The following is a 12,908-nucleotide window of genomic DNA, read 5'->3' on the forward strand; positions in this document are numbered from 1 at the left end:
GACAGTTTGAAACAATCTGAGAAAAAATTTAAAGAATCATAAACAACTGTGGTTTCTCAGTGCTTATAAAATTAACATCTCCTGAAACCCTAAAAAAAAAAAATACAGAATGATTTTAAAATTAACAAACATACTTGGAAATCTGTGGTTAAAACAAGTATTGCTGATAACAACCATTGCATTCTACTAGTTTCTGGAAATTATATCAGGGGTTCCACTATAGCAACTGTTGGCATAATCATTTACATTCACTGTAGTCATCCTGTTAACCCTTTTGTTACAGACTCAGTATAATATAGAAGTTCATCTACACATTTGCACGCATTAAGTATTTGCACTATAATTTTGATACATCATGTGTACCTTGACAAAATTTGGTACACTTTTAGTAAAAATTACATGTATTTTGTAACCAAAAAGTCAGATTTTTTTTTTTAATGAAATATTTTTACTAAACATTTGTTTGAGAAAATAGTCTGTTTCATTACTAGTATGAGTGTAAAGTGATATAATGTTATGATTAAAACTAATCCTCTATCACTAAAATCTCAAATGTTATTTGCATAACCTTTAAAACATCCTAAATACATTTCAAATGTTTTTCAGTAGAACTTTGTGCTTTATGTTATTTTCTATAACTATTTGAGGTCTGTCACTTAACCAACCTTATAAACATCACAAAAAATTAGGAAATAAATATAAATTGCTTTTTTGGTGTTAGAATGATTACATATTATAACACAAATCTAAATGTTTAGTTTAAGTAGCTCAAGTCTCATAATGCTTTTTTTTTTTTATTATTATTATTATTATTATACTGACCTTCCAAGGCAGGCCTAGCTAACATTACACAACTTGCATTGACATGGTGCACATGCACTCAGGTCATGCTTCCAGTAATATAAAACTTACTTTTAGTCTTCCCTGTCTTGGCTGTGTTCTAGTGGACTAGTATTTTGCAATATACAATCACATTTCAATTATTATTATATATAATTATTACTGTTTTGAAATAAATTATTATTATTATTATTACAAGTTATTTTTCTTAAAATATAGAGCAATAAGTCAAGAAATAAAGCAAACAATTATCTATTCTCATGACCTTTGTACTCTGTTGCTGCTAGACATAAGTTGCTAAGCCTTTTAAAATTTTACACATGGAAGGTAACACGTTTTTAGGTTTTATATATACAGTTGAATAACCAAACAATCATAAATAACTACACTGATACCATAGAGTTCAACTATAATTTATTAATCTTAGTAACTAAGATGTATTTAGATTTTAAAAAATATGAAACTTTGAATAGACTGAAGACACAACCTATCTCATTGAAATCTTGGACTGAAAGAATGTGGTAGCCTTTTCACAGATTAAAATGACTGAGAAAATCACTCTGGGGACATTTTAAGCTGTTGATTGGTTATTTACATGTCATATATTGAAGTGTATAAAGGGGACTGTTTCTAAAAATATAAATAGTTGAATGGGGCCACCATGTTTGATTCAGTACATGAACTATATCTCAGTGAAATAAAAAGATATGATGTTCTTATTTTATATTCTAGCTTGACAGTATTAGTAATTTAAGTTCCTAATTTTTACTAAACTACAGATTTAGTATTTTGACATCACAAACATCTAATTTTAAATAACACTGCATTCAACATACCAATGTGACTCACTAAAATCTGTATTTGGATGTGTTCTTTGTTATTTACTTTTAAATTAAAAATTAACTCATATATAATATTATAGTTTGAATTATAATCTACAATTTGATTCCAAACTTATTGACGTAAATTCATAAAATAGTAGTTCCATAAAATTTTGAATGCAAGTCAACAAACACAATGACATGGCCTTTGACCCATGACCAGTCACAAAAGGGTTAATGGTATTGAATATTGCAGCAAACAGCATCTTCTCACAATTTGTCCACATCCCATAATAGCACTCCCTTCAGTGAAAAAAATGTTGAGCAAAGTATGCAACCTTGTGGTGGTCCTGTGGCATTTAACACCAAGACAATGCCATTTTGATAATATAAACTGCACCAGCAAATATGATAATTTCAAACTTAAAATTGTCTTGTGCTTTCCCTACAAGTGACAGAAAAATTGTTGTCTGTTCTATTATGTTCTTACATACCAACATAATTTGGATATAACCACATGTAGCACCCTATACTGTCATTTCCAGATACCTGCAGAATGTTCCGGTAAATTCCTAATGCACAAAATGATTATGTTCCAAGTACCCATACTAGCTGATTACTCATTATGTTTGAAACATAATTAATTTTATTTTAATATTCCATTTACCTAGATTTAATTGTTCTATCTTTTCTACTGGCTCTGACTCGTCCATCTGTGTGGAAAATATTGACGCTGAAAAGAAAAGAATTACATTACAGATCAAAAATTGAACAGTATATCCATTGGTAATAATATATTTATCTTATCTTATAATAAACAGTAGAAGATCATGCTCATTTATATAAACTGCTGTAATAAGTATTGACATAGAGAACAAGTTCAAAATGGCCTTTTAACATTCCCTATCTCTGTAGTTCTGACATGATCTTATACAAGTGAAGGAAAAATAGAATTATTACCAAATATTCTTCCCAAATTTTTTTCTCAGAGAGACATTAGACAGTTGTTTTAATTCTTTCTAGAAGGGAGGTTTTCGTAACTTCTTGAACACAGGCTCAACATTATGGTTTTGAAACATTATTACTTTCTCCATGCTGAACCCATAATCAAATTAAAATGTAGAAATGTTCAGATTTCAGAATTTTATCTAACATAAAATACACTACAAATATTAAAATGAGTAAAATGAAACTGCTGAAGTCCTAACCCAAACATTTTTTTGGCCTAAAAGTTTTATATTCAGATAATTATTTTCAATGTAACAAAACCTGTAGAACAAAATATATAAATCTATCTGCTATTTGTCTCAAGTGATTATATGTTCTTGCACTGTTTTCTTGCATCTAGCTGAAACAACTAAAAGTAACAAATATTTGAAAAAATATACACAAAATATAAATAAACATTAAGTCAGTATGCACATTGTATTTTATCTCCTAAGTTTCTGAACCTATAGAAATCTAATTTATATTATCTTATTTGTCTGGTTATTTCCAATTCAACAATCAATTTTTATATATATAAAGTATCATAAAATTCAATCCATTTATGAGATGAACCAGATTTTTGGCAGGTATTGTGCAGGTTGGTTCTTATTCGACCCAAAAGGTTATACACTTCTACTACTAGCCAAGTTGTTTTAGTTTTGGAACATTTCTCCTTTACACCATGAGCTGCTAAAACAGCTGTCATCACAGCCAACATCACAGTGCTAGGAACTACAGTCACATATTGTGGCAATACACATCTATTCATATTGGTTAATTTATTTGTGCATGAGAAACACTTTCATAAAAATTGAAAAACTTGACAAAAGGTTCAGTGGTTCTGTTTAATCACACCAGTTGTATATCAGATAAGGAAAACATCTTTGATATATTTCAGTTTTACTAAAGCATATAGTTAGTGGCTACTTTCATACCTTTGAACCAAAGAAATGGTAAATGCAGTTTTATACAATGGCTTAGTCTTCTACCATTCTACTGAAGATGTTAAATTATTCACACAAACGAATAACAAAAAAAACAACTAAAATATTACAATGTAAGTAATACTTATGAAATGTATGACAACAACATTATACCTAGCATCAATGTCCACATCCTCTTCAACTCTCAGAGCAGCATCAACAGCTGCTCTAACACGGGGTGCAACTGACGGAGCATCGTACTCTCGAGTTGTGCGGCTCGGCATGTCAAGCTCTACTTGTAGAATGTTCTCTCCCTACAGTTTTAAACAATCCACAAGATAAATGTTAAACTACACAGAGAATGATCTATGAGAAAGCATTCTGTTTTCACAAAAGACCATAAGTTTCAACAACCACCACAAAATTCATAATTAAATAGATATTGAAGAATGTAAAAAAATATTCAATCAAACATTGCATTATAAACCCTCTAACACAATAGTTATATTCCAATGTTAAAAAACTGATTTTTCATCTTTTTTAATACTTTGTTTCTTTGGATCTTTAAAGGGACTATACAAACAAACAAAACTACACAGATACTCACCTTGTAACGAGGATTACCTCCCATGGCTGCTGCCAACTTGGCGTATTCCCGAGATAGGACGTCTGTGACCTGCAGCTGATACCGGTCTCTTGGTTAGCTGTTGTCCACTGCCATTAGATTTTTTAAAATATGTTTACTTCAATCTTTTCTCTCTTTCTTTCTCTAATAGTGAATGGTACATTATTACACAACAATGGTGTTTAAAAGACTTTAAATTAGTTTATTTAAAAAACAGTTTAGGTTCTCAAATTAAGCTTCAGATCAATACATGCTACATTTCAGAGCTAAACATAGCATTAATAAGGAAGCCATTTTCTTCATGGGTATATGATTACTTACTTTTCAAAATACAATAAAGTATATTTTGCACTTTAATACAGAGACTGGGTATTTTTCTTTTTTAAGAGAAATGTTATTCTTCTAACAAAACAAAACTAACCCATTAACTTGAGCTAACGGGATAAGTTTCCACTGTTCATCATCTTCATCAAATGTCACTCGACCTAATATCTTGTTTTTTTCTTCTGGGGGAATGAAGTTTTCAATTATAAGGTATCTGAAAGGAAGAAAAGAGAAAAAGAAAAGCATACATACATACATAGATACTTAAATACATAGATTTATTTTACTAATAAACCTTGTAGCCAGTTAAAAATAAGCAGCTTTGTTCAACAAAAACAATGATAATAAATAGATAAACAGGTTGACTTGGGATAGCTTTACAAAAGAAACCTCGAAATACATATTTTAAGATTTTTTCACAAAAATAAATACTTGAGTTTCAGTTCCTTGGTCAGTTCATTCTGAGTCTGCTCCAATTCTCGTCTTTTGTTGGAATGCTCTTCTTGGAGGTCCTGAATTTCTCCCTTGACGGCTTGCAGCTTCGAAAAAAGCTGGAAATGGTTCATTTTGAATACTGTTTTACTGGAATCAGGTTTTACACATGAATTATTTTTCCCATAACAATGTTTTCAACTTACATAAACTCAAATTTTCTCTACAGCAAAAGTTTGAGTTGTTAAGTACGCAAAAGCTTTTACAAGCATCAAAACATGTTAAATAAAAGAACTTGAAAGTAATACAAATCCTTAATCTAAGGTGTAACATACACAAGAAGTATAATACCAAACATCTCTGACTGGCAGACATAGCAAGAAGTAAGCCAGATTACAATTGGGTGCTACAGATATACTTGACTGCACAATTTTAATTTTGTTATTACAAAAACTAACTTTTTTAAGTTTTTTCGTCTTCACTTCAACTTCCTGCTGTAGGGAAGAATACGTTTCTCGAATCTCCAGGGTAGTTTCTTCTTGAGTTTCTAGCTTTTGTAACATCTCTCTCTCTCGTTTCTGCACGTGACAAAGTAAACACTTTTTACTTTCTACCAGTGTCACACAGCTTTTATCATTCAGTCATGAGGTATCATGAGTCAAATAACACAAGACAAATAAATGACAGAAAATAGTTTTGAATTAGAAAAAGTCATTTTTCAGTTAAATTATGAATAGATTTATTATTTAGTCTTACTAAGCCTAACATAAAGAACAGGCCATAAATATACACTTATAATAAACTGTATACAGAAATACATCAACAGCAATTATTTTTCTTTGATAAGATATATGGAAATATATATTTATTAATTTCAAAACAAAGTATTTGAAAAATTCTCAACTAACATGTTACTTGTCGCATGGTATAGTTTCACCATGCATTTTCCATTTTATACACTTATTTCTTCATTTCTATATTAATACCATCTGCAGTCAATCAAAAAAACAAACTACAACACCAAACCTAAACTTTTTCTTGGTTATCTTATATCTTTGTTAAAATAACTTATTCAAAGAGAAATTTATTCTCTAAATGAATCACTTAAGACTAGAGATAAACAGTTGGATAGCAGAAATCATTGGTTTTTGTAACCATAGATATTTTCTCACAGCATCTGCAACAAAATTTTTTTTTCTTTAATCTTACTTACATCTTACATAGGTATCTAAAAATAATAGTTTTGGGAACACCATTCTAATACCCAATATACTTTTTGTGTTCTAAAATGCATATTTGAAAGCTATGTGAATTATCCTTTGGACAACATGGTAATAAATAAATAAAGTTTTACTGAACTACAGAATCCAAGTGCAAAAGATTTCAACTTGCAAATGTTCCTTGCATTAAACATACCAAAACAGGAATAAGTTAAGAGGGAGAATGCCATAAAACATTTTTTGTGGCAGCCATGTGTCACTAATTGAAAGTTTTTTCCTCAACAAATGTAGAATATACAGACTTTTTAAAAAAATGAACAGAAATAAGATATGTCCATAAATATTATATGTAATCACACCAAAGGCTTAGGATTACTGCATTATTGAATTACAAGTAGCAAGTTGTGCCATGCAACATGCGACAACTCGTGATTCATGTGCTGTACTGTAGTGTAGGCCTACTTTACTGTTTATCAACACTAATCTACACTATAAATTACATAAATAAATCTTAGTAATAGTATTGTTTGTTATTTCAAGTCAAGTGTTGTTGATGTTCCTGTTACAAGAGAGCAGTTCAAAAATACATTTATTTTAAATTTCAAAGCTAATATATTGTTACTTCATAGGTTTCACTGTTTAAAATTAATACTTACATGAGAAACAATCTGGAAGGATAGGCCAGCTTCCCAAACCCCCAGTGAAAAAATATTAATGTCATATTTAATAAAATAATTTCTATTCTGTCAACATTAATGTGTACTGTGGTCATAGTGCTCTCCAGTAAATTTTTTTTACAGCCTTAGTGACCTTAAAAAATGAGAGAAAATGGCCTTCCCCTAAAAATGATGAATTTCCTAGCCTGTAATACAATATTGTTTATAACCAATGGAAAACCAAAGTTTTAATCTATCAAATGACATAATACATTACATTCATTTCTGTACAGAGAATTATCTATTTAGCTTCCACTTCAAACTTTATTCCAACAGGAAACACGTCAATGAGCTTAGTTGAATTTTTAATGACTGTTGTCACATAGTTAAACAGAAAACTTGTTATAGTTAACAGACATTGTCTGCTTTTTGTGTGTTATCATTCTGTGTTATCTGATGCATTATTTAATTAAATGAAAATTATTTAGTGCAGTAGTACCATTAATATAAAAAACAAAATATAAGGTTAAGAACCATCAACAGTGAATAGCAAACAAAAGACCCAGATAAGTACAATATTTCTTGTATGCTTTACTTATTACTGTAAAAGTAACTGAAGTGTAAAAATTAGAAACTTTATAGGTTAGAATACACAAAATACAGAATAATTATAAAAAAAAATGTTTACAATGTTTCAATTAAGTAATTTGATAGTGTAATGTGGACACCAGATTTGTCAGATGATTTCCAAATTTTTTGTGGGAATATTAGTTGGATGTGGTTCAAAGAACAATATAACCATAAACATACATAGATGTGCACTCTTACAAGTTTAAAGCTTCTTATAATAAACAAACTTATATTCATATTACAATTTGAAGTCATTCTAAAAAAATGAAGTTAAAAAAGAAATTCAAATTTATTTAAATTTTTCCTAGTGCTTAAAAAGTTGATCAAACTGGTTCGGTTTGCTTTGAATTTTGTGCAAAGCTACATATGGACTATTTGTGCTAGGCATCCCTAATTTAGCAGTGTAAGACTAGAGAGAAGGCAACTAATCATCACCACCTACTGCCAACTCTTGGGCTACTCTTTTACTGATGAATAGTGGGATTGACCATCACATTATGACACCCCCATGGCTGTAAGGGCGAGCATGTTTGGTGCGACGGGGATGATCAAACTAACCTAATTAGGTATGAAATGTATTCAGGAAATTTTAAAGATTACACAAATAATACTTGAGATTTTTAGATAAAGAAAAGTACTTTCAATCTTAACATGAACATCACTTTATACTTAACTGATTTTGTTAATTCACAGAGAAATGTTTAGTAGAAATACTTTTATCTAAAAAAACGTTTATATAACAGAAGTATACTGTTCACTAAAAGTTGGCCAAATTTTGTATAAATACACAGTAAAATCAGTGTCATAGCACATATACACTGACACTTCTAAAGTGGTTCAAACTGACTCACTTTGCATGGAATGAGTTAAGAGGAAATTTTAAAAAATCATAAAATCCTAGATGACAAATTCTTCCCAAAACATAAGTTTAGTCAAAATACACATTTTATTTTGAGACAAAGGTATCTCGATTATTCATTTGTTGAAGAATTTTCACACAATGTTACAAGTGATTTGTGCATAAAAATCCTTCCTAATTTTGAAATGGATACCCAAGATGGAAGGCAGTTAATCAACAAAACCCACCACCAATTCTTGAAGTAATCTTGTTTGATCAAACAGTAAGATTTAAGTACAAGACTTATACCTCACCCATCAGATGAAACACTTTTTGCTAAATTAGAAAAAACCAAAAGCCTTCAAACTAAAAATTAATAATATTTTATTTCAGGAAATTGCCAATTTACTTTTGTAATGTACAATGCAGAAAATTTCACTATATAAAGCAATTGAAAAGAGAATGTTTAGTACTAAAACTTGTACAGTAGCTTTTAACTGCAGATGAAAGAGAATTACATTCAGTGCACCATGAACTTTTGTTCTATAATAAGCTTTTTCTCTAGTTAATTTTTACCTCACATTATCTTACCTGAACTATTTTCAACTAAAGTTCTTAGACTGACAAATATGACGTTATTCAAAACTGATGATTCATCTGTTATCAGCAAACAATGTTGAAACTAGCTTGCATTCAACAAAACTTGACACTAATACCTTTTGTTCAGTAATTTCCTGTTTTCTTTGTTCAAGCGCCCTCTGTTGTTCATTAGTATGATCAATGATATTTTTCCCTCCACTAAGAAGTTTACTTTGCATTGCCTAAAACAAAACACAAAAATGTATGGTAACATAATAACTCTGTCAAATACACTTACAATAAAATACAACTTAAACATCCTACTAAAGGTTTAAACTGTCACAGTTGACATAATTGCTAATTATATCTTTTCATATTGAGGATAGAACATGTATTTAAGAACATACATACACTGCTGGCCAAAATCTTAAGACCAATGAACATAAAGAAAAAAATATGTATTTTGCATTGTTAGACTCAACCACTTATTTAAGTAGAGCTTCGAAAGATGAAAATAAGAACAGGGAAAATAAAAATAAACTTTTTTAGCATTTAATAGGGAAAATGTGAATACTATGAAATTAGCCTAAATACTAGCTGGTCAAACGTTTTTAAGACCATACTAATTGGTAAACATGTAATGAAATTTAGTCATTTGTGTTCAAGCAGTAGCTCTGTCAAGATCTCCCACTGACATCTCCTGCGTTATATTGGGTAAAAACATGGCAAAGGCTAAAAAGTTGAGAGTTTGAATGTGCCAGAATTGTCGAGCTGCAAAAGCAAGGTCTCTCTCAACGTGCTATCGCTAGTGAGATTGAGCATAGTAAAACTGCTGGTGCAAATTTCTTAAAAGACCCTGAGGAATACGGAACGAGAATTTCAAGTGGTTGGCCCAAGAAAATTTTGCCGACATGGAGCAGGATGATTCGACGGGTTGTCCGGCAAGACACCAGCTGATCGTCGTACCAGATTAAGGTCCTTATGGATGCAGAATGCAGTTCAAGAACAATAAGATGGCATCTATGAGAGAAAGGGTTTAAAAAACTGTAAACGTCTTCAAAGGCCATGCCTCCTTCACACCACAAAATAGCTCAGTTTAACTTTGCTGAGAAACACTAAACATGGGATGTAGAAAAGTGGAAGAAGGTTTTGTTCTCTGATGAGAAAAAATTTAACCTGGATGGTCCAGATGGGTTCCAATGTTACTAGCATGATAAGGATATCCCACCAGAGACATTTTCTACACGACAAAGTGGAGGAAGTTCCATCATGATCTGGGGTGCTTTCTCCTTCCATGGAACAATGGAGCTTCAGGTTATACAGGGGCATCAAACAAAAGCTGGCTACACTGTGATGTTGGAGAGAGCATCCTTATTGATTGAAGGCCCTCACTTGTGTGGAAATGATTGGATTTTTCAGCAGGACAACGCTGCAATCCACAACGCCTGCAGGACAAAGGACTTTTTCATGGCGAATAACATGATTCTTTTGGACCATCCAGCATGTTCACTTGAACTAAACCCCACTGAAAATGTTTGGGGGTGAATGGCAAGGGAAGTCCATAGAAATGGATGTCAGTTCCAAAGAATGCATGATCTTCATGAAGCCATCTTCACCACATGGAATGACATTCCAGCCAGCCTTCTGCAAACGCTTATATCAACCATGCAAAAGTGAATGTTTGCAGTTATTTGCAATGACAGCTGTGAAACTCACTACTGAGACCTCTGGTTGGGCATTTCTTATCCTGTTTAGGACTTCTTTTTGGTGTGGTCTTAAACTTTTGACCAGCTCGTATTTAGGCTAATTTCATAGTGTTCAAATTTTCCCTATTAAATGCTAAAAAAGTTTTTTATTTTCCCTTTTCTTATTTTCATCTTTTGAAGCTCCACTCAAGTAAGTAATTGAGTGTAACAACGCAAAATGCATATGTTTTTCTTCATGTTCATTGGCTTTAAGATTTTGGCCAGCAGTGTATATAAATACATATTTATATATACACAAGTTTTTAGTGACATACAAGTTGGCTGGACACAGAAAGCTTGTAACCTTTTACTAATCATTCTATTTAGATGAAGGTTACATATAACATTTATTTCATACATTTCACACAGATATGCAAATGTTTCTGCATTAAGAACACCTACAAAATGGTCTTACCTATTAAAGGGTTAATGCAAACCTAAACTAATTGTTATGAGTTGATAGTTTATCTCCTTTAAATATGTTTATTTGCAATGATGATTACTGTAGGCGATGTAAGTACTGTAGGATATAAGGAACAGCTGAAAATATTGTTTACAGTGAGAAAAACTCAACTGAAGACTTAACATATTCTACTCATTAAGGAATGAGGTTTTTGTGTTTATGTATTAATTGATTTGTGATACTATGAACTTTTTGTTACCTGGATTTATTAATTAATAGGTTACTTTTATTTTCATACTACATAGTTTAATTTTTATTTGATGTTATAATCACACATTCTAATAATCTCTATAGGTTGTGTTAAGTATTAAACTTCTTTCTCTGGAGTGGTAAAGAGGAATATATTTTGTTTAAACAAAACTTTATATACGCTAACAACTCTGATTACCATAAAATATTTTTCTCTTTGTTATTCATGTATTTTTTCAGTTACAAATAACTACAACAGTGCATGATAAATGTCCATGAAATCACCCAACTGAATACTTAACAAATCATACCTTGATTTTACTAATCATCTTGTCCCTTGCCTCCTGCTCTTTCTTAAGTTGCTCTTGTTTCTTATGTGTCTCACTTAGAAGCTTCTCCTTTTCCTATCAAAAGACAAAACCAAGACTTCACTTCTGCAATTGATTAGCAGCCAAATATTTAAAGAACTTTGCTTACAAATCTCCACCTACTTGCTTAAACACCAAACTGAAGTCAAACGTGGAACTAAAAAGTTTCTATTTACAATTTCATTAAATCTTTCTGGGCCAGAAGAGAGTGATTACTTGTCTTACTTCTCACACTGGGAATATTTAACAAAATTATATGAAACTTAGAACAAACTTTCTAAATATTATGTCATATTGCATTTCTATCTAGGTTACAAAAATTCCATTTTTTTATTTATTTTTTTTTTGTAAAAGACATAAATAACCCTTTATTTAATCATTAAATTTCAATCTTATTGATCAGAAACTTCCATTTTAAATGGCATGTCACTTTTCATCAGTATACTTATTTGAATACTTATTTTGTTGACTGAGGCAACCATTTATGGCTATTAATCATTAAAAATAAGAAATTAAAAAAAAACTGAAAAAATTTATGGGTGAGCTGGAATCTCACTTTTCAAAATGGAGTCCTCCTTACTTTTGTCAAGCTCAGAGTATCACGATTTTTGCCAACAACATTCTTAGTCAATAACAATTTGCATCTAACAAAAAGAGGTATGCAAGTTTTTTTTATTTGTATGTGTTATATGAATGCAATAGGCTAAATCAATAAAAAGGAATTTAGGGTTATCCAAATTTTTTGGCATTGCTTAACCATACCAGTTAAGCCTCATGAAATGTCTTGTCATAGAATATTTGTGTTGGTTTCAAAAAGATACAAATTAACATCAAAACACAATGAGTAACAACAACAAAAATTAAACCAAATTTAAACAAATATATCCTGCATTTGTAGTTTGTTTTTAAATGATGTAAACTTTACATCAGCATCATTAGTTCATATTGACATGAGTTCTTAGTATCTAATATGTTCAACAAACCACAAATTACTGGTACAAGAATCTTATTACCACTATAGACTGAAATCAATTTATTTTTAACAGTTGACTCAGGATAGTTTCAAAACCAAGCTTCATTAATAACTATTTAGACAATATGTGGTGTTTGTTTTAGATGAAAGCCACACTGAGTTATCTGCTATTTCCACTACAGGGAATCAAATTCCACATTTTAGCACTGTAAGTCTGTAAACTAACTGTCGTCCCACCACGGTCTACCTGTTGTGGCATCATAAAAGACGAGACTTCTCGTAGATGTACAAATAT

At 30.8% G+C, this 12,908-nt stretch overlaps 1 protein-coding gene across 1 annotated transcript in view; it reads right to left on the reverse strand.

Moving 5' to 3' along the window:
- LOC143240406 (kinesin-like protein KIF3B) overlaps nt 1–12,908 on the reverse strand; it is a 43,604-nt gene that overhangs the window by 4,628 nt on the left and 26,068 nt on the right. The window contains 9 exon segments of the mRNA XM_076482796.1: nt 2,329–2,394; nt 3,746–3,885; nt 4,179–4,226; nt 4,228–4,285; nt 4,618–4,734; nt 4,953–5,071; nt 5,411–5,530; nt 9,013–9,117; nt 11,584–11,676. Coding sequence (XP_076338911.1) covers nt 2,329–2,394; nt 3,746–3,885; nt 4,179–4,226; nt 4,228–4,285; nt 4,618–4,734; nt 4,953–5,071; nt 5,411–5,530; nt 9,013–9,117; nt 11,584–11,676 — 866 coding nt within the window.

The sequence above is a fragment of the Tachypleus tridentatus genome, chromosome 13, assembly GCF_004210375.1.
Source record: "Tachypleus tridentatus isolate NWPU-2018 chromosome 13, ASM421037v1, whole genome shotgun sequence".
Taxonomy (NCBI): domain Eukaryota; kingdom Metazoa; phylum Arthropoda; class Merostomata; order Xiphosura; family Limulidae; genus Tachypleus; species Tachypleus tridentatus.